At 40.0% G+C, this 27,931-nt stretch overlaps 1 protein-coding gene and 1 pseudogene across 2 annotated transcripts; one reads left to right on the forward strand and one right to left on the reverse strand.

The window, feature by feature from the left end:
- The first annotated feature begins 3,224 nt into the window (after window positions 1-3,224).
- LOC133903568 (autophagy-related protein 9-like) lies at window positions 3,225-17,563 on the forward strand. Of its 2 annotated transcripts, XM_062344987.1 has the most exons (11): window positions 3,225-3,441; window positions 11,565-12,198; window positions 12,292-12,612; window positions 13,357-13,579; window positions 13,759-13,938; window positions 14,026-14,232; window positions 15,101-15,178; window positions 15,256-15,326; window positions 15,421-15,531; window positions 16,240-16,783; window positions 16,870-17,070. In XM_062344987.1, exons 2-11 carry the CDS (start codon window positions 11,624-11,626, stop codon window positions 16,930-16,932), a joined length of 2,373 nt encoding a protein of 790 aa, XP_062200971.1. In that variant the 5' UTR covers window positions 3,225-3,441; window positions 11,565-11,623; the 3' UTR covers window positions 16,933-17,070. The 2 variants fall into 2 exon arrangements, with proteins under 2 accessions (XP_062200971.1, XP_062200970.1); XM_062344986.1 differs by having other exon boundaries at window positions 16,240-17,563.
- A 2,837-nt stretch (window positions 17,564-20,400) lies between these two features.
- LOC133903207 (disease resistance protein RPM1-like) lies at window positions 20,401-24,571 on the reverse strand (annotated as a pseudogene).
- Between the last annotated feature and the right edge of the window lie 3,360 nt (window positions 24,572-27,931).

Genomic DNA, 27,931 nt, shown 5'->3' on the forward strand with positions numbered 1-27,931 from the left:
CGAGAGTTAACCTAAGTGGGCTCCGCACCGAGCGATACCTGATTCAAATGGTTGGGGCTATTGGAAAGGTTGGCACGAGTACCCCTTTGGGTGGACCTGTGTGGTCATCGAGTCTTGTGGATGAAGTTGTACCCCTTGTAGGGTGTAAAAGCATTTTAAAGTATCGCGCTCTTAGTTATGAGCATGCTTTTGTTCATTTACAGTAGTCATAGAGTTACAAGTTTGGTTTAAGGTGGTGGATGGGTTGAGAAGGTTCTTTACAGATGTTGTTACTATGGTTCCTTTTACATATATGTTCAGTTAATGGTTATGGGTTAGATAGTGTGTTGGTTAAGTCTAGATGCTCACACATATTTTTGTCAAATTTTACTTTCGCATATAAATTTACTTAACTATGTAGTTGTATTCTTGCTAACATCTCAATTCATAATCCTTAGAGTCAGGTTATCTTGAAGTACCCAATAAGAATTAAGTCTTGCGAGTACCATCGTACTCACGCTGCTCTTTCATGTGTTACCAGCAAGGAGGAGCTGATTTTTGGCTACTTCACGACCACCGAGGCTGGTGGCCGACATGAGTAGGCAACTACTTAGATGTCGTGTTTTTGTGATGGAGCCTAAGGACATATGGCTCAATTCTCCTTTTGTTGTTTATAGCTTTAGCTTCTGTTGCATAGTTCTCATTTGTCTAGGAGTTGATTAGTTTCAGTCTCCTTATAACTCTCTTTTGCTGTAAATTTTAAGAAATTATGGATGCTTAAGAACTTGTAATATAATTTAATTACTCGCTCTTTGTTAAATTTTGTTGCGATATGATATGTTGGAAAGGCATGTGCTCCGATTTTGGGCACAAAACACGTGCCAGGACTACCAGAACGGTATTCCAATTAATCATTAAAGTCGTGATTAAGTAAATGATCAATTTAATGATTAATCAGAATATTCTTTGGACGGTTCCTTATAAGGGACCTCAGCGCTCCAATTTAAAGGGTCGCCACGATATCTCAACTACCACAGGGTCCGATCCTTTCAAATTTTGAAAGGCCACACTTCGAGAATCAAAATTCCCTTGGGTCTGATGCCATTTCGTTTCTCCACCCCACGTTCTCTCTCTCTAGATGTTTAACCTCTCCTTAGGATGTGGTTTCCTGAGTCTACCACTAAAGCGGGCCGCGTCGACTACTACTCCCTAAGGCGAACATGCGCTCACTGGGGGCCCATGTGGCACTACTGGACCCGACCACGACCACAAGGCGCACAATGACCATGGGCCACTATAGCGAACCACTTAGTCTGTCGCATTCGCAATGAAGCTTAGGGGCTACTATTGGTGTAATAGGTAGGAGGGTGCCCCACTAGGTGGACCCATGCTGCCAAATATTAGCCAGTGGACGGATATCTTCAAGACCATGACCTTACTCTACGACCAGGGTAGGGCTCCATCGACCAGCCTCCTAGTCGAGGTCAGAACCCTACGACTAGCCCCTGCTGGTCGAAAGGCAGAGTCTTACCTAACCAGTCACTCAAGTATTTTCTTCCCCAGGCATTGCCTTTCGGCGAGCGAGATCGTGGGCCGGCATGGTGTGTAGTGGCTCGTCATTCGGTGGATGAGACAAGGCTTACAGGACAATTAGAGCGAGACGAGCGTGCATATCCCTTGTCATGATGAGTTAGGAGTAGTTGGCTTCATCAAGTGCATGCTTACCACATAATTTGCTATAGTCTATTTGTATGTACTCCTTTTCCTCTGTTATATAAAGAGGATGATCCAATTTGTAAAAGAAGGAAGAGATTCTGTAACAAATTTATCTAATCCATAAGAAAATATAAATGACGTACGGCTATTATCCTATATGAGACCTAAACCTGAATACATCCCTGCATTCTTGCGTCCATTCAATTCAACCATAAAAAAACACTGATCAACATACTCATCATCTGATACACTTAAATTTATTATCAGAGATCATCCTGACAACCACCATCTTGGAGTAGCGACGAGCAGCAGCATCGGCTTGGGCTTGGGCCTCCAGAGACAGCTCCGGAGGGTGAATACATCCCACACACATCATAGTGCAAACCATCACCTGTAACTCACCTTAAATCACGCACGATGGGAGGAGTGCCGAGACCCAGCTGTTGTAGCATCGTGTTAATTAATCCCATTGACTATGGAAGCCACATGATGCAACGGCTCCACACGATCATCCTCGAAGGGAAAATAATCCTATATGATATTTCTTTTTTATTTGATGTCATACTTAAATTGTGCATATTCATATTTATATGTATTTTATAAGAGTTTGGATGAGTTTATGTATGTTCAAATTTATTTGAATTCAAATTGAATTAAAAGAGAATATCATATGGAATGATAAAAATATATATAAATGAAGCATTGCAAATGAATTCACTTTTTCACCAAATAATCTAGAGTTGAAAATAATTTTAGAAATTATTACGCCAGATGAGAGGAATATTAGTAAATTTTTCTAGATTTTTGGGAATTTCATTGATACTTTAAAAATTGCTAGAAGGTCTAAAAATAGCCTTTTATGGATTTTTTTTAATTTTGAAACCTACACGGGGTATTGAGATGAATCCTTTTAAAATAGATTTATCATGAATTATAGGACTAATTTGTTTTTGAATTTTGGTGTACAATAACCATACTGTCAAATAGAGAAAGAGGGAAAAGGAAAATTAGAATTTATGGGTACTGTTCACCCAAACCGGTTTTCGCTCAATTCAGCCAAAAAAAACTCTACTTTTCACTGAACAGTCCCGCAAAAATATTTTTCACAATTTCAATCTGTGAAATTTAAATTTTCGTTAAGTCGAACCGTGAAAATATATATTTTTTATTCCAACTCATAAAAATTGATTTTCGCTAAACCATCTCGAAGACAGTGTAATATTTTAGTAATTTTTTAAATTTGTGCAATATTTCTAAAAATTCCGTACAAAAATGTAATATAGAAAAAAGCTCCTTTCCATTGAACAGGATTGAACTTTGGTTGAACCGGGAAATGCCACGATTAGCCTGCACCATGGTTTGCTGAGAAAAAGAATCCGAGCCCGGTCGCTCCAGTGGGACCGAGCCTAGGCAGCCAATTTAGGCCCAAAAACAACATGGCTTTTAACGGCCCGGCCCATTCTCAGTTCTAGTTTAGTGGGAAGAGGGTCCAGAGTCGGACCGGACATAACCGGCCGAACAAACCACTTTCACGAACAGCTCCGGGACAGAGTTTTTTCCCGTACTTAAAGAAAAACTCGGAGTTCCCCCCCTCGCTCTGCTCCGCCGCCACAATCTCGAGTGACTCATCACCGGCAATCTCGAAGCCGGCGAAGGGAGGCGCCGCAGCGCTCCTCATCCCTCTGCCCTCTACTGGCACTGGACCGGCGCGGAGGTTGTTTCTTGGGTCGATTTTGTCTTCCCCTGGTAAGTAATGCTAGCTTCATCATCCAAAAAAAGTAACCCTAGCTTGCTTGGGCGGACTGTTCTAAGGGTTCATTCTGTTCCGGGTGGCCTTTCCTTTATTTGCGACTGTGGGAAATCGAATCCGAATCCCTATTTCTCTTAGTTGAGTTAGCTGCGGGTTTGGTTGCTGCGTGGTACCTTGCGAATTTAATCTAATCTAGTTCCATCGAGTTCTGCTTCTCATTCAGCGCCCAAGATCAATCCACGAGAGGTGAGCTTGCAGTTTAGTTTCCGAAAATTTCGGGGATTCGACTGAATTTGGCGGCCCTGGGAAAATCCACCAGTTTTGGTTGTACCAGAGTAGGCAGAGACTCTTGCATTGTGGACTAATCGGCGCTGTTTGAACTGGCATTTAGTTTTTAGGTTTGTTATGTTTCTACTGCAAGTACATCACGACAAAGAAATGTTTTGACTTTGGGTTGAGTTGATAGTGTGGAGTTGGAGAGAGTAAGCCTGATTGACATTTCTTTTTGAACGTAAGCCTGGTTGACATGTAGTCCTTGATGCTGATGTTACCTTGGACTGGGATTGTGAGAGAGAAGCGAATCTGTCCAACGTCAATATACAGAGTTCTCATGAGCCAGCCAGAATAATATGTTATCATATATATATATATATATATATATATATAGGAAAACTAGTATGTACTCCTGGGTGTATGTACTCCCACCTCTCATATACCACTTTTACACGTGTGTTATACTTCTTTATCACTTTAAATATACTTCATTAGTAATTATAAGATACTACAATACAAATTCCACGAAAATTTTTATGAAATTCCATGATTTTTATCATAATTTGCGTATATACTTCTTTTATGTATAAAAAAGAGTATATAGCAAAAATGAAAGGCTAACATTGAATTTTTTTCTTACAACTCATATTGGAGTATCTTAGAATTAGTATTAGAGTATACTAAAAATGATAAAAGAGTATAAAGTGTTTGTTTAGGTGGTATATTGCATGTGGGAGTACATACTCCTAGGAGTATAGAATAGGTGTCCTATATATATATATATATATATATATATATATATATATATATATATATATATATACAGGAAAACTAGTATGTACTCCTGGGTGTATGTACTCCCACCTCTCATATACCACTTTTGCACGTGTGTTATACTTCTTTATCACTTTAAATATACTTCATTAGTAATTATAAGATACTACAATACAAATCCCACGAAATTTTTTATGAAATTCCATGATTTTTATCATAATTTGCGTATATACTTCTTTTATGTATAAAAAAGAGTATATAGCAAAAATGAAAGGCTAACATTGAATTTTTTTTCATACAACTCATATTGGAGTATCTTAGAATTAGTATTAGAGTATACTAAAAATGATAAAAGAGTATAAAGTGTTTGTTTAGGTGGTATATTGCATGTGGGAGTACATACTCCTAGGAGTATAGAATAGGTGTCCTATATATATATATATATATATAGTTAACACCCTCTCAAACTTAAGGTGGTATAGGAGGCTCAGAAACACTGAGTTTGAGTAGATGAAACCGATGATGCACTTGAGTTTGTGCTTTGGTGAAGAAATCTGCAATTTGCAACTCTAATGGCACATACTGACGAGTAATGGTTTTATGATGACAATGAGACCGAGTAAAAGAAGCATCAACATCAATATGCTTTGTGAGTTCATACTTCACAGGATCATTTGCAATTTGTATAGCACCAGTATTATCACATAGAAGAGGTGTGAGTGCTTCACAAGAGACGTCAAAATCAGCCAACAACTAGCGAAGCCATACAATCTCTGAAGTGGTAGTAGCAAGAACTCTAAGTTCTACCTCTATACTGGACCATAATACAGCAACCCATTTCTTATATTTCCATGTAAGAGAAGTACCAAGAAGAATACAATAATCAGTAACAGAATGACGATCCGTCGGATCACTCGCCCAAGTGGAGTTAGAGTAAGCATAAAGCTGAAGCGGACTAGAACGGGCATAAAATAAACACTATGATGATGTCCCCCTCAAGTAACGTAATACCCGAAGCAAATAACCAAAATGCACAGAAGTAGGAGTACTCACAAACTGACTTAAATGAACTGCATGAGCCATATCAGGTCTCGTGACAGTGAGATAAACAATACTACCCACAATACGATGATATCGAGAGGAGTCCTCAAGGGGTTTACCATCAGTAGGATGAAGTTGCAAATGAAGCTCCATAGGTGTAGCAACAGTCCGATTATCAGTAATACCAGAGCTAGCTATAAGATCCTGAATGTATTTAGATTGAGAAAGATAGAAACCCTTTTCAGAAGTCATAACTTCAATCCCAAGAAGTAACTAATAGGGCATAAATCAGACATCTAAAATTGCTCACTGAGTTGCTTCTTCACATGCGTAACATGCTCAATATCATCTCTTGTAATCAACATATCATCAACATAAACGAGAAGCAAAATACGTCCTTTTGGAGATAGATGAATAAATAAAGCAAGATCATGATCACTAGAAGAAAAACCAGCACCCTGTATAACAGAAACAAATCGCTCAAACCAAGCATGAGGAGCTTGTTTAAGACCATATAAAGCACGATGAAGACGACAGACATATCATGAAGGAGCATCAACACCTAGGGGTGACTGCATATAAACTTCCTCATGCAATTCACCATGAAGAAAAGCATTATTAACATCTATCTGAGAGATAGTCCATGAACGAGTAGCAGCCACTGCAATCAAGGTACGAATTGTGGTTATGTGATCAACATGAGCAAATGTCTCATCATAATCTCGACACTTGGTCTGCTGAAAACCTTTGGCAACAAGACGAGTTTTGTATCTCTCAATAGAACCATCAGACTTTGTCTTAATCTTAAAAATCCACTTACATGTGATGGGCAGTAAGGGAACAAAATCCCAACTTCCTGTACGGTCAAGTGCAACAAGTTCCTCAGACATAGTAGACTGCCACTCAAGAATGCCAGATGCCTCATGATAAGTAGATTGTTCCTTAGGTACAACTGCACTCACACGGGGAAACCCTAGCCTGTCAGGAGCCTTAATAGTAGCACGATCGTGGAGATTATAATGAGGACCTATAGGCAACTCATCAACAACAGTAGAATCAGTAAAGACATGAGCATCAGGACTGGCCGAAGAGGTAGAGTTGGACAGGTAATCAGAAGGAACTGTGGTCCGACGAGTGAAGACATGGATGATAGGCAGAATATATGGTGGAGAAGCTGAATCTGGAGCAAGAGTGGGTGGAGGAGCTGAAACCAAATCAGAGGTGGGTGGAGGAGGGGTAGGAGATGAAACAGGGGTATGATCACCAAATGAAGGAGGAGGAAGACATAGGAAGGAAGTGAACTCAATGGGAGAAGATGATGGCTGAATTGAGGGATTATAGAAGGAACAGTCCTTAACAAAAGTCACATCACGAGAAATACGTATGTGATGAGAGAAAGGATCATAGCAACAATAGCCCTTATGCTTAGGACTATATCCAAGAAAGACACTCGATTGATTGGGTAGACAACTTAGTCCACTCACGAGGTGCAAACAGGATATAGCAAGTACAACTGAAAACCCGAAGATGTTCATAGTTTGGAGAAGTACCAAAAAGAACATCACCAGGGTATTTTTCGGCGAGCTTTGAAGACGACTGCCGGTTAATAAGATAGACGGCTATAGAAACACTTTCTCCCTAGAAATAAGAAGGAACAAAAGATACAATGAGCAGTGTGCGAGCAGTCTATAAGATGGCGATGCTTGCGTTCAGCAACGCCATTTTGAGGATGAGCCCCAGGGCACGAGAGCTGAGCAAGAGTGTCCTCAAAGGTGAGGAACTGACGAAAAATAGAAGAGAGATATTCTCCTCTAGAGTCAGAGCGAAAGACTTTAACGGCAGTAGAGAACTGAGTGTTAACCTTAGAAGCAAAAGATTGATATATATAACACAATTGAGAGCGATGTTTCATAAAATAAATCCGAATCATCAATAAAAATGACATAATAGCTATGACTACATTTTGAAGCAAAAGGTGAAGGACCTTATATATCAGAATGAATAAGATCAAAAAGTTTAGCAGAATGGGAAATACTACTAGAATATGGGAGTTAGATCTGTTTACCCAGTCTGCAACCCTTACCATGAAAAGTGGACTCAATAGACATCTGACCTATACGACCCTAACGAACCAAAGTAGACAGACGCGATCCACATAAGTGACCAAGACGATGATGTCACTGGGCAAAAGATGCTACAGATGACATGTGAGCGGTGGAGCTAGTGGAAAGAGGAAGATGCAAAGTGTCCAGAACGCAGAGGTCAGGAGACCCGCTACGGCGATGACCATTCCCAACCACTCTTCCGCTCCTAAGATCCTGAATAAAACAAGATGAAGCGTCAAATCCAACAAAATAGTTTTGTTCAGTTACTTGTCCTACAGATAGGAGATTCATGGATAACTGAGGTACAAAAGAAACATCAGGTACAGAAAAATAAGAAGTGGAAAGTGCACCCTAATGAGTGATATAACAAGATGTACCATTAGTTGTCTGAATATAACCTCCAGCAGTGACCGTCTTGCAAGCAACCAGCTGAGACTTATCAGATGTGACATGGAAGGAAGCTCCTGAATCCAGAACCCAAGACTGAGAATCACTGTTATAAGTAGCAGCAACAGATATAGAACCTCGGGAAGGAGCTGTATTACGAGCTCGAGCAGCATGGCGGGCACGGAACTCAACCAACTTCTCTGGATGACAAGAGAAGCAATTCTCTGAACGATGACCAATCTTCTTACAATGCTCACAAGGAATACCCTATGAGGAACTAACTTTAGTTGTGCTGGTCCTCTGAGAAGCTGCAAGCACACTGAGGTATTGACACTGGAGCAGACGTGAGCAATCGAAGACGAGCCTCTTTAGCAATCAAAGCAGGCAATACATCAGCAATTGATGGAGTAGTGGGGTTGTTGAGCAACTGCATACGAATAGATTCAAAATCTGATCATAGTCTTGTTGGGAACGGGTTGGCTATGTTAGCTTAAAAATAAAAAATTTCTATCGTATTCACCCAAAAAATCATGCAGGTAGGAGATTATAGATCGTTACCACTTAACGCACAGTGCAACGAAAGAAGAATTGGAATAAACCAATCCAATGTCATGCGCTCAATCTCCTCGACCAACTTCTCGATCAGACCTGCGACCAGCCCTGTGTAGGTGGTTACACTCCTTGACCAGCTTTGAGTAAGTGATCGTGCTTCACGACCAGTTCCTCGAGTAGGTCTGTCGCGTCCTTGACCAACTTCGAGCAGGTGGTCGTACTTCTGAACCAGTTCCTCGATCAGTTTCTCGAGCAAGCCTATCGCGTTCTCGACCAGCTCCGAGTGGTCGCGTCGTGCTCCACGACCAGACGAGCAGGTATGTCGACCAGCCGAGTAGGTCCTCGACTAGCTGCACAGAAGCGTCGCAATCTTCACGCCGAGGAGATCAATGCTGCAATAGCAGTAGCGCCTCTACGGTATCCACACGTACAGGGCAGGATCGCCGAGCGCCGATGTGCTAGCACCATGCGCATGACTAGGGTTTTGGGAGATCGTGTGAAGGGTTACAGCTAGGGTTTCGGAGTGACTCACCTGTGCACGTCCCATCCCACGTCTCTTCTTATATAGAGCTCGCTAATGGGCTCCCACGTTGGAAGCCCTTTAAGACTCACATCTCATGGATTACAATCCAATCAAACCCATATACAAACCCAATTCATATGTTTTGTTCCAACTCATTAAATGTATGACCTGTTAGGTTCATGTATAAATGGCTACAACTCGGAAACCCTTTTCAAATCGAAGTCAATAGCGGACCTCAGCAGGACATGTTGACTTCCGAGTATACACAAAGATCATATCAGCTGAACCTTGATATACCAATCAAGTTCAAGGCGAGATACGAGCCACCCATGTGATACCTCAACCATTCACTCGATCAAGTAGTGGATTCATTATGATTAACTTTTTAATCATATTGGTATGACCATTCACTTTCTCAATCTAACTACCTCGAGGGGCCTAGAGATATATCTCACGTTATCAAGGAGGGGTAAATTCTATCTTGATCGCTCACACTCAACGATATATTTCATAACAAACTCGAAAACTACCTTTATCATTACCTAATTACGGAATAACATTTGGCAGCCCTAAAGTATGGCACTATATATTCTGGAATCAATGACGATCTCAGGTCTAAGGATCCTGCAGGAACACTATCTGAGATAACAACTAATGGTATATTATAAATAACAATCCCAGCAGTATCTCAAAATGGGTTTATCCAACATCATGTTCTCCAACATAAATGTTTACATTATTGATCTGGTATCTCTATACTTATGATATGTGAAATATGATCATAAATCAATACATATGCTGATCTTATGAATCATCACAATGATACGTGACTAAGGATCAATTTAGAATAACATCATGATACAAACAAAGAGTTTCACGAAAAAGTCACATACTTACTAATCAATGTAAATTATAGTCATTCTTGAAATAATACATTATTCAAAATTACATAAATATAGACGTGATACAATCATCTCTATGATTGCCTCTAGGGCATATCACCTTTAAATCCATGACAGAACTGATACATAAGGAACTTGTCAATGAATCATACTATCAAATGCTATTACTCATCTATGGAGAGATCATTTTGCTGAAGACCGTGAAGTCCTGTCATCAGAGTATGCAAGAGAGCAACACTATTCTGAACATATCGACGTTGCAAATAATCCCACATCTCCTTAGCTTTATTGTGATGTTAAAGACTCATAATCAAAGACTCCATACTAGTGACTATAGCACTCATAATCCTTCCGTCATTATTCTGCCAATTCTTGACTTCAGTTGCATCAGAACCATCCTTAAACTTATGAGTCAGATGAGATGCCAGAGCATAATCCCTCGACACAGTTTTCACAAAGAAAGCCCACTCAATAATTGTGACCATCAAGTTTGATAGGAATAGCAATTGAGTGGATTGCGACATATTGAAAATGACATAGGAGCATATGAATAGTAATAATACAGTAGTAGATAAATAGCAGCCGCAGGTGAACAACAACGCACAGTAGAGCACAATACGAATGGTAGCAATACGGATGCATACCTCCTTGCTCTGAGCACAGCAACAACAAAAAGGGCCCAGGCGGACATGACGGTGTCAAAGAAAACCCGACGCTCCTTAGGAGGACAACAGTCGAGTCCACAGAAGGACGGTGGTCGGTGGATGGCTCTGTAGGTGTGTGGCTCCATAGGTCGGCGGATGGCTCCCCACGTTGCTCCACAGGCGGTCGGTGATCGGCTCCGCAGAGGTGGATAGCGGACAACAATCAGGCCGGGCCTCGACATGTGGTAGCGGAAGGAGACCCCAAATGGTGAAAGGAGATCGAATCCACGTTGGCATGACGCAGATCCACAACGGCGGATACGATTTGCCGCGACGACGGCTGTGACTGGGACGGGCGGCGTGACGACAGAGATGCATGCTGATGCGTCGACGACGGTAGCGACGGAGATGCTGACGACGGTAGCGACGGAGATGCTGACGACGGTAGCGACGGAGATGCTGACGACGGTAGCGACGGAAATGCACGACAACGATGATAGCGACGGACGGCGACGATTAAAAAGAAAGACTAGATCGTGGGTGGATTAGATTAGTCTAACCCTAACCCTAAACCATTGCTCTGATTCCATGTTACCTTGGACTAGAATTGTGATAGAGAAGTGTATCCATCCAATAGACTTGACGTCAATATATAGAGTCGGTCCTCATGGGCCAATTAATTGGGTCTTGGTTCCAGGATTAGAAAATAAATTCTGGGTACCTTGGTATTGGCAGTAATACTTCGTTTTTTTTTCTTTTGAGAATTATGTCCTGATGTAGCTTTTGCTAAAATACAATTTTCAATGAATAGGAATACTCATTTGAAGTTATGAATGATGAGTACTTATGTCTTTGCCGTTTGAATAAGATTGTGTGATGCATTGCCTGATTTGTTTTTTTTATACTTTCCTCTTCCAGGTGATTATCTGTGGCATGGCAAGGAAGCCTTCAGCTTCTCTCGCCTTGTATTTTCGTAAATGATGTCCATCCTTCTGAAGGGCACAATTATTCAAAAATTATCCAAGTGGTCATGGAGAAGTGAATCAGCACTTTCGACAAATCTACTTGCTGAAATTCCGCCTGAGATAGAGTTATCCGACTACCAGAGATTACTGAGCTCTGATTGTGAGAGCCCAACAGGACTAATCCATGGGGAAGACTTAAAGGCTGAGCTAATTCTTGACTTGGACATTTTCTTTGAGAGACTTTATGAATATTTCTGTGCAAAGGGTTTAAGATGCATCATCACCAAGTGGATAATTGAGATCCTTAATGTTATCTTTATGGTATGTGCTATTGGTTTTTTCTTCTTGTTTGTTGATTGGGGTGCCCTCAGCCATTTGAAATGTGGAGTAGAAGCACTTGAGTTAGGGGAGAAACCATGTGATCCGATGAAAGTCATTAAGAATGACCCATTAGTTCCGTTCACATTTGTGAAGATGATCACTATTGGATCGATGGCTATATTAACGACTTATGGAATTATTATCTTTATGAAGTTCTTTGTAAAATTGAGAAGCACAATCAGTGTTCGTGACTTCTACTATAACAGGTAGTGTTTGAATTTCATGTGTTTCACACGTTGGTAAACTTTGCTGAGAAAATAGTTGACTTATCCATATGTTTCCATTTCTTATTTGTGTAGCCTCAAAGTCACTGATCTGGAGATTCAAACTATATCATGGCCCAAAGTAGTTGAGAAGGTTGTCCTTCTCCAGAAGTCACAACAACTTTGTGTTGTTAAGGATCTTTCGGAACATGATATCATCATGAGAATAATGCGGAAAGAGAACTATTTGATTGGGATGGTTAATAAAGGCATCATTGCATTCCCGTTTCCCTGTTGGCTGCCTGGAGTTGGTCCAACTGTTAGTTCTCGTATCCATGCAAGGAAAAGCTATCTGATGCTTCCAAAGACCCTAGAGTGGACATTAAATTGGTGCATCTTCCAGAGCATGTTCGATAGGTAAGAAAGTTTGTTCCTGTTTCTGGCATCCTATAAGTATCAAATTATTTTAATGTGTTCTGCAGTGCCAGTCAGGTTTTTGAGAACAAGAGTTATGAAAGAAAAAGGAACTAATATGACACAGAATATGGATGTACAATAGTCAAAAAATGACACTTTGACTGGTGAATGCTGTTGCCGTGTAGTATATTCTACACTTGTCCTGGTAGATTGTGTTGATGAGTAAATTTGATATTGTTGAGAATTTAATGCCTTTGTGTCCCTTATTATTTAGCTTCATATATGAATTGACCATGAGGATTTATATTTGATACACCGAGTCGTACCAAATGTAATTAATATATTCGGTAAAGGAGCATGCCTGTGTTCTCTTGCATGTTCTGCTCTCATCTTATAAGCAGGGCAGGGCAATTAGTTTTTACCTAAAATGTTCAAGGTGACCGATGAAGAAAACCATGCAGCTAATTTGTTGTACTTTTTAGTTGCGAACAATCTTGGAAACAACTATTACTACTTGGATATTATATCTTCCTTGATAACTTTAGTCTTTTCATTTTTGTTCTGGTTCATGTAATGCTCTTCTCATAACTATTCCTTTAAAATATTGGCCTCTATAATTTTTGTATGTTGTTTGTTGATCCTATTCCTTCAGAATGTTGTCTTACTATATTTTTTACACCTTTTTGTACATTGTTGATCCTGCTTTAATTTTCCATGTGAATTTCATGTCATCTTCTTTTGCAGTAAATTTTGTGTCAGAAAAGATTTTTTAACAAGCCCATCCATCTTGAAAAAGCGACTTGTATTTTTGGGTATTGCAATGTTTTTTCTGTCACCCTGCCTTGTCATCTTCCCACTGGTATACATGTTTTTGAGACATGCTGAAGAATTCTACAATCACCCCAGTACAGCATCATCTCGAAGATGGTCAAATTTATCAAGGTGGATTTTGCGGGAGTACAATGAGGTAGAAATGAGTTTCATTTGCAGAGGAATATTCCTACTAAAAATATTCTGAATGACTATGCCCCCCTTCCCATTTTCCAAGTGCTATGTAAAGTTTGCATCTTTTTATGGCTTAATGATCGTATCTTGTTAAACTATTTTCCAAATTTTCCCTAATACGACTGCTTCTAACGATTTCAGGTTGAGCATTTCTTCAGACATAGGATGAACAACTGCACTGTTCAGTCAGTGAATTATTTAAAGCAGTTTCCAACTCCATTAATATCTATTATTGCAAAATTTATATCATTTGTATCTGGTGGCTTGGCTGGAATTCTTCTCATTCTTGGAGTCCTTGGTGAATCTATCCTTGAGGGTCATGTAAGTCGTTTATTTCTGCATCCTTTTAATGTTACACAACCAATCCCTTTTACCTTTTTAAATCTCATTTTTTTCTGACTTATGAAGGTTTTTGGCCGAAATCTTTTCTGGTATACTGTTGTTTTCGGAACCATAGCAGCTGTAAGTCGAAAAGTTGTGGCAGATGAGCTTCAAGTGATTGACCCAGAAGGAGCCATGTCTCTTGTTGTTCAACAGACACATTACATGCCGAAGAGGTGGCGTGGTAAAGAGAGCAGTGAACTTGTGCGGAAAGAGTTTGAAATGCTGTTTCAGGTAGTTCACTCCCCTTGGATGTTGCTTTTTAATTGTTAATGATTTGATTGATTTCATGCAAAGTTGGAAACTAAGACATGCCCAACTGATCATTTTTCATTGTAGTTACTGTGTTACTCTGTCATGTTCAGAGCTTATATCTTTTCGTTTTTGATTGTGGGGTCGAATTGTTTTTTACCTTCTAGTGGTTTGCATATTGCAGTAGGCCCTTTAGAATCTTTACAGTTTCATGAATTCAGTGCTTGGACTTATTTCTAAAAACCTATTGGGTCGATTGGCCAGACTTGATGCGCTGATGTTCAGAGTATTTTACTGTCTAAAAACTTGGTTAGTATAGAACGTCAATTTTTACTCCCTCTCTCAAAAGTTATATGGAAACAAAATCCCCATCAGCTAATATTAGTTTCAATCTGCAACTTGAATGACAACCCATTATTTTTTTCTCAGATGATACTTTTGAAAAAAAAAAAACCTTAATCGCTTTAAAATTCTTGATCTTTGTAGTTCTAAATGATACACATATATGAAGATAAAATGAGGTCAGCACCGTCGCAAAGATGCATGAACTGAAACATACCATTCAATTTAAGGCTGTCAAGTGGGAGCCTTCAGCCACATGTCATGGACACATCTTTGCTATGGTACTGAGGATTTTCTTTTTTATTTCCATACTACCAATGTTCAACTGTCTAGATATCTGGGTTGGTTTATGCTTAAACAGAACTCAGTAAATAATGCGTACCTGGAAGCCATACTGTGCATTTAGAAGTAGTATAATATTACTTATTTGTCTTATCTGAGATATAGTGTATAGGTTGCAATTTTGCTTTTAGAAGTGTTGCTGATTACATGTAAATTGCCATTGCAGTATACCATAACAGTGCTTTTGGAAGAAATGGCCTCTATTTTCGTCACTCCTTACTTGCTAATATTTGTGATACCAAAGGTAATGTTTTGAGCAAGATCAGCAAAAGTTTGTTTCTAGGTTATGTTGTACAATGGTTGATTTTCTTTCTTGTACAGCGTGCCAATGATATTCTGCGCTTCATTTCGGAGTTCACAGTTTACGTAGATGGAGTGGGAGATGTATGCAGGTTTGTTTCTGTATTGTGCTATTTATTATTAAAAATCCATTAATGTTGCTGCTTTGCAAGATTTCTTACTTCATTTTGTTTGACATCTCGATAGTTTAAGCTTGTTTGACTTCCGAAGACATGGAAATAGAAACTATGGTTCACCACTTGATGCAGCAAGGGACGTGAGGAGCTCCCAAGGGAAAATGGAGAAATCGTTATTGAGGTACACTGCATTTCAACCTACATCTCATACTATTTTACTTGATCTTTTGCTGTTTTGACTATTATTATAAACATGGCTTGTGAATTTTCCCCCTTAGATTTCATACTGCTGTACGTTTCATTCTATGCCTTCTGTCATCTGACTCAATTCATTTTGTTATTGATGTATTTGTACACATAGTAGAGCACTGAGGATAGTTAACATCTTACATCTGTCACAAATTCCTTCTCTGTAATAGCTGTTCTCGTTGATTTTGTGCACAGAATCATATCATGTCATGTAAAAAAAATGAAGTGGAAATGAAGAAAGCAATTCTAGAACAACCTAACCTTATTGTTCTTCAGTCAGCAGCTACATATTGCACACAAGGAATTGCTTGATTTTCTTCATTACTTAGGAGATATACTTTTCTTTGAAAGTTGCAATTACAAAAGTTTTGATGTAAGATTTCAGTATGAGTTTGCCTATAGTTTGGGTCCCAGTAATGAGAGTGGAATGCACAATGTTCTTATTTATGTAGTGGCCAAGTGCTTCCTTAGTGCTTGAATCTAGTATAAAATACAAATGAATAATTTCAATCTGAATAATCTCATTGACATAGAACAAAGAAAAACTGGTGTATGAAATAACAAAGAAAAACTGGTGTATGAAATCATTTCAATGAAAGAAAAGCAGCAAAATTAAGTTATGCTGTTTCATTGTTTACAGTTTTCAAAGCACCTATACATCATGGGAGCCAAATCCAGATGGCAAGCGGTTTTTGTGCAACCTTCAGAGATTCAAGGAAAAGCAAATCCGTAAATATACTTTTCAAGCAATGGAAGATTCACAACTTGGGTCAAGTATGAGACGTCAAAGTAGCAATATTTTCCATCAGCTGCTCCCCAGGGATATTCATCCTGGCAATGGGATTATTTATAACTATAGTCCTTTCGGACTGCTTGACACAGATCAAAGAGCTTATCCATATATCCTGGACTGGTATTACACATGTTACTCAGAACACTCGGATAGGGAGGCCGGATTATCTTCCCACCATGATGAAACATCCCCTGAGCCAAGGGATGATATATGGCCACCTCTGAGCAAATCATTAACAGAGATTGAAGAGGAGCAAATCTGGGATTTTAATTTGTTTGAAAGAGCTCGAAGCCACTTGGAGGCATCAACATCAAGTGCATTCTTTCAGCGTGCCGCCTTCAAGGGCCAGGGCAGGGAACAAAATTCTACAAGCCGCCATTGGTGGGCCCAGGTATCTACACGGCCAACTGATCCACGTGACAGTTTTATTGAGCCTCCAGACTTTGCAAATCACTACACATCTGGTCATTATTCCAGCCAGCACAGCGATGGGGCGCTGAACTCTGCACATCCTACTGGTCCACGAGACAGCTTCCTTGAGCCTCCGAACTTTGGAAACCATTATGTATCTGACTGTCATTCCAGCCATCGCAGCAGTGACGCGTCGGAAGGACACATAGAGCTCAATCAGAGCGATACCAGAAGCCACAGTAGTTGGAGAAGCCCCCAGGCCCTGTCCAAGACAAGGTACATCGGTGATGACCTTGACCTAGAGAAATGCCTGAGTTTCCATTTTGGTGATGTCCCCAAGGATGACAAAAATGAAGACGAAGATGATGGTCATGGCGTAGTCGATGTTTGTAGCTCTATGCCGGGCAGCCTTCAAGTACGGATTATACCTAGAAGCAGTGACCCTATATAGTATGAAAAAAAAACACATAAAAAAGGGACAATTCCTCTTATGCTAGTGAAAATTCATCAATTCCCTTATATGCTACTCTATATCATTGACACATCAAGGGAATTCATGAATTCTCAGTGCCAAGTGGTACTTGTCCAGGGACACCACCAGTGATCTCAATTACATTAGAAACAAAGGATGCATATGTTAGTTTATAGTGATCTGGCAAAGGCCAACAAATTATTTTGTACAGATGAATTACTTACCTGATAGATAGTCTTGTTCTCCCCTTGGTAAGAGAATGAGGGGATACCATTCTTTTTTATAGCATATGGAAGTGTTTCAATCAGCTAATTTACTGCTCATTTGTAGTTCCGTGTTACTGAAGATCTCTAACTCCGGAGAACAGTAAATATTTCATTGAAAACGATATTTATCTGTTGACAAAAATTGGAGATGGAAATCTATTGAATTTCATTTAGTCGGATCCATGTGAAGATCCATGTGGTCGTCTTCTCTGGTGAGGTGAGAGCTTTCGGGTTGTAGAGGGATGGTTAGGTGAGGTCATCGGTTTGGCGATGGTGGGGGTGGAAGGGCAAGGTGGCGGCATCTTGTCAGAGATGAAGGAGAGGAGGCTAACTGAGGGGAAGAAGAGATGGGGGCGGCAACAAAGGGGTGGTGTGCGGCAAAGGTGGTCACTGAAGGGCCACGCTATTGTTCGAGACAGTGATGGTAAGGCATTGAGGAGGTGGAGTGCAGGAGGGATCGGGGTCGTTGTCAGGGGTATCATACTAGTAGCGGTAGCACTAGATAGGATGTTGAAGGGATCGGTGGCGTCCTCAGAAGATGAGGTGAATTAGGACATTTAAAAGTATTCGGTTTCAAAAACTTCATAAGATAAATCTATATCAATTTCTATCTAAATGTGCTTTAGGTTTATCTAGTGTGTCTACTCTACCGCTCAAAAAGTTTGCAACCTATAGTCAATCTTAATAAACTACTATACGAAGAAGGTAAACATGCAAGGATAGATTGCAAGTAAGTAAATATGGAAACGTAAAGAGAGAGTAAACTCGTTACATGGATTTTTATCTCGTAGTATTAATGGCATAAACGCTATCTATAATCCATGTTGGAGCAGCCACTTAGGCTATAGCTCTCGGACAGTATCCGATCACGGCCCTTGAGTCGTCTAGACCTCAAGTACGTTGAGTCATCAAGGCAAGGTCTTACCATAAGTCTATCTTTCGGTCACTTGCTGTCATCTTCACTTCGAAGTTTAAGTCACCATGGCAAGAGTCTTCGTGTCCCCATCAAGAGTCTTGTTGCCGCTCCACACTAAGTCGGAGGGTCAACAAGCATGAGCTACTAAGACTCATAGTGCTGGCAAGTCACCAAGACTCATGATGCCAGCGAGTCATTAAAACTCCAAAGTGTCGGCATACAACTTGGTACAAATATAGAATTACTTCTTGATCCTCTCTTTAGGCAGCAACACTTAGCAACGACTCTCTAGGCCTAATAGCACTAGTCACTCCCTTAATATTGTGTTAATTATCTTGGATAATCACTTTTAGCACTTTAATAGCTTGATGTCTTCTTACGTGTATATGAGTTTTTTTGGACTCTAGCACACTCGAATGGTCGAGTGAAGGTATTTATAGTCTCAACCCCGCAGACTAGCTGTTACTCTAACGGCTCCAACAGACTGTGAACACTGGATGATTCGGTGCCAATAGAAGTACTAACACCGGATCATCCGGTAAGTACAGCAGTAGAAACTAGCTGCTAGAACACTACTCAAACTCATCTATGAACACTGGGTATTCCAGTGTATTCTTTAACTTCATCACCGGACCATCTGATATGTAGAATTGAGCCAACCTGAACCACTTCAAATTGTGCATTAGTTCGGTGTGTATAATCCTTCTGATCACTAGACCATCCGGTGTGTACAACTTTTCACACATCTGAAAACCTTCTGAAAAATCCTCCGGTGAAACCTTTGGTGTATTCTCCTTCTGAACACTGGATCATCCGGTGAGTTCAAACCATTCCTCTGAAGATCTGTACTTCTCCTGGAAAATGCTCTAGTGTGCACATTTGCTGAGCACTGGACCATCTGGTGTACTGTTCTTTTTCTCCTCTAAGCTGAGAAATACTCCGTTGTGTATAACACTCAGAGTAATGGACTATCCGGTAAGGGCTTCACTTTTCTTTTCTGAGTCAAACACTTCGGTGTATACACTTCACTAAGCATCAAATCATCCGATGTGTTTAATTTCATCTAATTCAATCTTTCTTAAGTTCGGCTTCGGTGGCTTCTTCATGTATTACGTCCATAAAACTTAATAAAATATATACTTGACAAACATGTTAGTCCTATTAACTATATTATTATTAATCACCAAAATTACATACATAATCTAAAAATAATCGCTACAACCTTTCAAAGGCTTGTTTGCTACCGGTGCGGGTCGGGTGGGTTAGCTTTAGTGCTGAGAGAGGGTGAGGGAGATTAGACCACTTTGCTCCATCCGACGGTCAAAATTTTGAACGATTTTCCAGTAGAAAATCAATCAACAGATCTAAACAGATCCGTATTTCATACAGATTTCAGTTCGCTTGCATGATCTTTTTCTGAAACAAGTGATGATTTGCTTGATATTATTACTATGACAATCATTCGAGCATTATCAGCAGCACTCAATTGACCATCGAGATATTCCAATAGTGTTCATCGAAATTTTTGAAAATGGCGATCGGTAACATTGCACACAGTTTTCATCACTACGTGATTCTACAACTAAAGATGAACAAAGACGGTTGTACATGTAAACAATAAAAGGACTGCATTCCCTTCAGTTTTCCAAAAATACATTTCCTGTTCTCAACTCATTCAAGTTAATTAAACAGTACTTGACAAGTAAATTTTTTCTTATTTAATCGTGAAACATTCTTGCGCTAAATGGTTCAACTCAAAATTCTATTTAAACAAAAAAGAAAGAAATAAGAGTAATTGCTACATGGAAAAATATCACACATACCACTAAGCTGATTGCGACCATTCTGAAATAGTTAGAAAAGGTATCGATAGAGGACACATTCGAGAAGAATATGGCCAACAGTTGGCTTATCATAAGAGATCATAACTGCGAGACAAATGATTATCGTCCTGACAGAGTACATATTATCTTTTCAAAAGCCAACTCGCCATTTCTAACGGACGCAACATACACTCGCTGGACATGAGAAATCCTCCCCTCTTCCTTCTGCCGAACTTGCTACGTCAGAACAACATATTAGTGATGGATGATAACCATTATTAGTGACAGATTTTATACTCAGCACTTCAAATGTGTCACTAATGATGACTCATTAGTATCAGGTCAACACTCGTCACTAATGATGGTCATCAATGATAGGTTACAGTTGAGATCCGTCACTAAATGCAAATTTTCAAAGGCCAAGGGACAATTATAACTTCAAATTACTAAGATTTGGTTGGTCTATAACAAAATCGCCAAAAAATTTGTACTTTTACTGCAGCCGGTGGACATACACTGTCTGGTCATGCTACTCGGTACAGTAAATATTACTCATTAGTGACAGGTCCTTATCACTAATGACTTTATATTAATGACGGGTGTCCTCATAACACGTCATTAATGATGTTGGTCTCGAATAATCCAAAAATAGCACATTAGTGACGGGTGACAATTATGACCCGTTACTAATTACTTTCACATTAGTAATATGTGTCTTTATTTACCCATCATTAATGAATGGCCCCAGCTATAAACCGCCCGAGGCTACATTTATTAACATGTGCCATCTATATCTATCATTAGTGATAGGCTATTATATGCCTCGTCACTACTATATTTAGTAATAGATCATTCTATTGTCGTCACTAATGGCACCTCGTTAATAATGGGTCTTGATCGGATCCTAGTCCGGACTACATATTAGTGACAAGTCATTCACCACTAGACCAGTTACTAATAATACATTAGTGATGGACTCTAGTAGACCATCACTAATAACGTGTCTTCTCTAATAGTTTCTTACGTTGTGACCCTCTAGACAAGTTCTGCAGTTTGATCCAATGTCAGCTCTTCAAGAGTGGTCACATATTCAATACCATGAGGCAACATCTTCAACCGTGGACAGAGCAGGAGCTTGAGATCAATAGGCTCTTCATGGCCCCTCTTTCTATCTCGATTTCAATAAGATGTGGCCCACCCCTTATTTTCAGTACCGTGAGATTTGGAAATGCTTTTGCAGAGAAGAACAGCTTATTGCCATGGTATGCATCATAAAGCTGAAGTTTTACAAACTGCTGCAGCCCCTCAAGACAAGAAAATGTATTTGACCCCACAAGCCTTAGAAATGTGATGTTTTTCAGATTACTAAGCAACGACAAGAAATGAGGTAACGATTCCTTCGATAATGCCCCAAGCAAGAAAAGCTTTCAGATTGCTAAGCTGAAGTATGTTGAGCCGCACCATTTCATGGTGATCATCTGCCTGGATCCCAAGCCACGTAAGACGAGGCATATTGCTGATAGCCTTGGACAGATCTTCACAATGGCAACCATGCACTTTGCTGATACGAAATGTTCTCAACTCCACGAGAGCGCCAATGCAACGGACCACTTCAGCACTAGCTTCCATCAGTAGTAGTGTTTGCAACCTCGTCAAGGAACATATATTTGAAGGAGCAGGCACACCAATAGAAGGTACAAATTGCAAAGATTATACAACTTGTTTGGTAGTTATAATAAGATGCGTCAACTTACGAAGCTTTGTAACTTCTGGGGTAGATTCACGATTTTACACTTCCAGGCGTCCAAGACAAATTCTTCAGCCTTCCAATGGATCGTGGAAGATTTGCAATTTTGGTTTGCCTCAGACCAAGGAAACGCAGATTGAACAAGTTAAACACCTCTTTTGGTAGCCGCTCAATTGAACTATCTTGTAGATTCAAAACAGATAGCACCTTATTGATGCTTGACAATGAACGAAGTGAACCAAAGGTGAAGGAATTCTGGAAAACAAGCAAGGTACGGAGGTGTGGAACATTTTCTGCCACCAGCGAAATATCCACACTTTCGGTGATACACGCCGTGCTTTTTCGGTAAGAGAAGCTTTCAAGGGGTTAAAGATGTTAGGAATAGTAATTTATATTTAATGGTAGTCTATGAGGATAATACGTAGAGTATACGAGGGAAATCTTAGGAATAAAAGATTACTATAATACCCTTAATTATTATACCCTTAACACCTCTCAAATACAAGATATATACAATAGCGTTGCATTTAAAAGAAGTGATACTAAGTAATAAACTTAGATAAAATAAAATTAATACATCAAAAACTATATCTTCAAAACTGTCAGAGAGCAGGACCTTGATAATCCTATCTAATTAAGCCGAAAAGATGCAAAATGGAGCATAGTAGTAGAGTTGTGATTACAACAACAAGAAATGCATTTGGTAAAGAACTGCAACAAACGATGATGAGTAGCAAGACGATAAACGAAATTTTTACTAAAAACTATGAAAAGATCAAGATGACATAAGAATGCTCTAGATCAAGAACTACAAACACAATAATGATAAATAGTAAGACAACAAATAAAGTTATCACTAAAGCTATGAAAAAACTTAGATAACATTGTTGCATCAATAACGATAAAAAAAATTGCCTAATCGATGAAGAAATATATAAACTCGCATAGCATAGATAAACTCAAAAAGAGACTGAAACTTGAATGTTGATGCAACGGAATTAAAAAGACTCTAATATGAGACTAAGATACTAGCAGACCATAGTGAGAAAACAAAGGCTAAAATTAGATGTAAATGCACCTAACAAAAGAACCTGTAGTACCAAATCACGATCTAACACAACAGCAGCACCACCCAACAACTTAGAACAATATTAGCGGCAACAAAGTAAAAGCTAGCAAATAACAAGATGTAACACACCAGCAAAACTAAGCCCAAGCACTAGAAGCCGATGAACCATCGCTTAGATAAGCCCTACACGTGCAACAAAGGAGAACATCAACCCACGGTAGCAGGCAGCACAACAACATAATCCTCTCCATCTTGTTTTGCACTAGCTGCCTAGTGCACTACCAATTCAGCGACATCAATAGCAGCAACACTTTCTTCCCTTGTGCCCTCCTTGCCGTCAACCTCCAAATCCATAGCAGGTGCATCAGAATCTGTACTAGGGACAACCAAGGTTCATAAAACCGTTTGGATCCTGAAAATTGCTCACCTGCGGTTACCAGAAAATCGCTGTTATCGCGATAACTGGGCAAAATTCACCGAGAATCCTCTCAAAATTCACTCAATCAAATTTGAAATTCGGCGAGAATTCGGATCGAATCAACCGAACGGTAACTAGTCGGTTTGCTACGGTTACCGACTGCATTTAGTGATTTATCGAGCTGTTTTTTCACATTTTTTCAATTCGTCAGTAACCGTTCGATTTTAGCAATTTATCGAGTATTTTTCTCGAATTTTAGTGAAGTTCAACAAAAAACCAAAAAATAGATCAATCTTGTAAAATCAATAACTAATTCATTTGAGCTTCAAATCAAGTGAAATAAATTTTGTTGGTTTCCTTGTAACATATCTATATGATCAAAGTGTTTATACTTATAAAAAAGTTGAATATTTTCTGTGAGAAAATGTGTTTACTAAATCTAGTTAAATGCATAGTTTACTCTTTGCTAATCCAAAAATAATGAAACCAATTTTGTTAGTCCCATGATGGCTATCTCGAGAGGGTGCATTCCTTGGTCTAGGAACTGCTGCTAGTGGGGGCATCACCCGACCAAGAGGTGTCTGCTCGACAAGTCATCGTTTAATATCATGGTTCACTGGAATCTCTGCGGCCCATCGAAGATGAGTGGTATCAAGGGCATGCAAGGCTCTAGCTATGGATGTTTCTAATGGTAGCTCCACGGAGGCACCGGTACTGTGGGCAGCGGCTACTGATGCGGAGTCCATGAGGATTTCCCCACCGTTCTCCATCACGGTGTTTGGATCTACCGCGTTCAGGTCAGTGGATGTGACTCCGACTCCTCCGGCCATAAACACAAATCGATCTGTTCGGCTGCTCTGGCTGTCGATGGAGTTGCCATTACCACTTTCTTTACTCTCGCTGTCGTTGTCAGTGTCCCACCTCGCGGTATGCATCCAATGATGCTGGATTCGATGATACCAGTATGGATCAGTCCATCTTGAGCGTCCCAGCGGTATGCCATAGTTCCAAAGATGATCTCAGACACAGCTGGAGGCGATGTGAAGATGGCCGGCATTGACTCGAAGTGGTCGTAGAAGCCATCATCAGAGAATCCCACTCGAGCGTGTACTCAAGACATGATCGATCCTGAAAAGCAGATGAAGGCACCAACTGTCGAAGATTTATTCCATGATAATATATCCATAAATTGAACAAGGGGTACCTTTGAGATCATGGATCAAGCACGAAATAAGACACGCGAGGTAGACAGGTTCAGGGCCCCAGTTGGAGTAATATGCTATGTCCTATGTAGATGATGTTGTATATTGGTATTTCAAGTAAAAGCAATATTGCTAAACCTATTATAATCAAGTAAATTTTATTTGGACTAATCTAGGGTTGAAGTCACTGAGTCTCTCATTTGCTAGGTCTTGGTGTCGCTTGCCTCGAGATGTGCTAGATTAGCCTTTTTTCCTCCGGGCATCTAAGTCCCCACCCTATATGGGGCCGAGATATTGCCTTGTTTTTAGCCGTAGTCGATAGGGAGTTCTTCAACTTATCAGCCATATCAAAACAGATGAATCCAACCTGGATACTAGTCATACTCGAGTCGGGTAACCGTTCGAGGCCTTTCAAGTATATGCCTTCTAGATGTCTGGGTGTATTAGGATCCGCATATTTTGTTCCATAATATTGGGAGTAGCTGAATACAGATACAGTATACCTTGTCTGAATGCGGAGAAGAAGCCAAACTTTGGTCAGGCTAGATAGGATGTTCTGCAACTCAGAATGAGATTGTGCCTTTGACAAGAATGTCTTAAATATGCTCTCCACCTCCTTCTCTGACCACTATCCGCTTTTGCTTTGCAACATAACTAGGCCGCGTCATCCCAGAACTTAGAAAACTTTTGGATCCTCATACCAAGCTTCATGCAATCCATTGCATCGGCTTGGAGTGCCCCGACTAGTCATTCAGATCCTTTTCACATTTTAATCATAAGCTCAGACGCATAGGTGAAGCTTCAAAGGCCTATAGGTGAAGCTTCAAAGGCCTAGAGCACAACGATCCTAGTGGACTCCAATCTACAACTTCTTATATCTTTAGATGTTGTCCTTCGCCTGGATATCGCTCATGAAACAAGACGCCTCTCGATCAAAGAGCATCTCCTGCGAGTGCAACTTAAGAAATGGATCTTGGGCCTTGATACTGTAGAGCAGGCTACACTACGTAAAAAACAGACAAAGAAGATACGAAATAAGTAACAAGTCATAATATGACCCGTCACTGATGATAAAAATGACGGGTCATAGTTGTGACCCGTCACTTATGATTTATCATAAGTGCTTATGACAGATCATCCTAGATCAGTCATTGGCGATAGGTCATCCTAGATCAGTCATCGGTGACAGGTTATAGTTGTGACCTGTCACCTATTACGACTAAGTGACAGGTCATCCTAGCCAGTCAGTAATGACGGGTTAGAACTGAACCCGTCACTAATGACTAACTCATTTGTAACGGGTCATCCTAGCTAGTTATCAGTGACGGGTCAAGTTATGACCCATCACCAATGACTTGATCTATACATAGAGCTATTATTTCATGTATTGTGTTTATATATATATACTCCTAGTTATTCATACATATACTTAGGTTTATATAGATACATATACATAATATATATATATATATATAATATTTTTCTCTATGCAAAAGTGCATGGCGACATATACTCATATATATGTATAGTATGCCAAAAAATTTATTTTTCCCTTATTTTTTCTCACCTCAGCAGCACTAGAATAGGAATTATTGTACAATTTTTTTCAAGTTTGATGTAAGGGATGGTGGCTATGGACACAAACTCGCATTCCAAAAATGGTGTAGAAACTTCTGGGAGCGAGAACTCAATCTTCTAAGCCATTTTTAGCCTAAAACAATTCTCTGAACCCGACAAGTTCATGGAGGAATGGATGTAATTTTTTCTGCAGATGTCCGTAGAGTCAAAAGAACATCAAAATTAGAGTATGTATGCAAAAGTTATGTCATTTTTTCTAAAAGCGCTCCAGATCACCTATTTTATTTGTCAAAATAAAAATCAGTCATTGGTGACAGGTCACTGATACGACCCCTCACCAATGAAGTCATTGGTGATGGGTTGTAACAGTGGCCCATCACCAATGACCTTCGACGAAATGTTAAAAGGATAATATCTCTGGCTTCCTTCAGAACGCACGCGAGGGTGAGGTGGTAAGCGTGCTACGCGCGCGAGGCTAGGTCGCGGGTTCGATTCTGTTAGAATGCAAAGAATTAAAATAGTGTGAAAGATCGCCTGTGACATGTGGCGAGTGGTGATGACTCTGTATTGGGATGACTCAGGTGAATTTTTTATTTATTTATTTTTTCGTGTCAAAAAACGGGAAAAACGTTCGTCGGTCATAAGTGTGATCCATCACTTATGACCTTAATAAGTGATGGGTCAAGTTTTGATCCACCTCTAATGATTTTATTGGTGACGGGTTCTTACCTGTCACTTATGACTAGTTATTAGTGACACGTTTGAGATGATTGGTGCGGTACCTGTCACTAATTACGATTATGACCTATCACTTTTGAGCTTTTTTTCACGTAACACCAACAAAGGACAAGCGTCCAAGATTGCCTATTTAAGAATGGGAGATACCAACACAAATTTCTTCCTCCTAAAAATCAATGCTAGAAGAAGAAAAAACCACATCCTAAAGCTCTAAACGGAACAAGGATGGGTTAGTACACATGATGAAACGACGTCGGTTGCCTAGGACAACTTCTAGAAGCTTTTCTATAGTCCTCTGCCGCGCGTGTTGACCTGAATTGGAATCTTTTCAACTTCCCAAACTACGGTCTTCGGTCATTAGATCAACCCTTCACCGAGTAGGAGATTGAACAAGGCATCAAACGGATGTCGTCCAATAAGGCGCCGGACCCAGATGGCTTCATGGCTTCTTCTTAAAGAAATGCTAGCACATCGTAAAGGCATACATCGTAGCTTTTTACAAGTTCTGTGGTGGCGGTCTTGGTCTCCAAAACATGGCAAACATTGGCTTACACCCAAAGAAAGTGGGTGCTAAGAAGATCTCATATTACCGGCCAATAAGCCGAATACACTACGTACCCAAAATTGTTTCCAAGATTCTTGGGCTACTGCAATACATGACCACCCTAGTTTCATCATGCCAAAGCACCTTCATAACGAGCCAAAGCATCCACGACAATTATGTGCTATGTGGCGATTAAAAACATGGCAACGTAGCTACACCAAAATGGGACACCCTCCCTCTTCTTCAAACATGTCATCGCCAAAGCTATCGGCTCTTTCCGTTGGGACTACTTGCTAACCTTACTGCAACGCCTTGGATTCCCATCTCGATGGTGCGACTGGGTTGCAATATTGCT

The sequence above is a fragment of the Phragmites australis genome, chromosome 21 (genome assembly GCF_958298935.1).
Source record: "Phragmites australis chromosome 21, lpPhrAust1.1, whole genome shotgun sequence".
NCBI lineage: Eukaryota > Viridiplantae > Streptophyta > Magnoliopsida > Poales > Poaceae > Phragmites > Phragmites australis.

What these genes read in the sequence shown, in the direction of transcription:
- LOC133903568 (XM_062344986.1), top strand. Translation starts at nt 11,624, where the DNA reads ATGATGTCCATCCTTCTGAAGGGCACAATTATTCAAAAATTATCCAAG. An exon ending in CGTGACTTCTACTATAACAG is followed by an intron (nt 12,199 to 12,291) that starts GTAGTGTTTGAA and finishes TTATTTGTGTAG; the next exon opens with CCTCAAAGTCACTGATCTGG. An exon ending in AGTTTGAAATGCTGTTTCAG is followed by an intron (nt 14,233 to 15,100) that starts GTAGTTCACTCC and finishes TTGCCATTGCAG; the next exon opens with TATACCATAACAGTGCTTTT.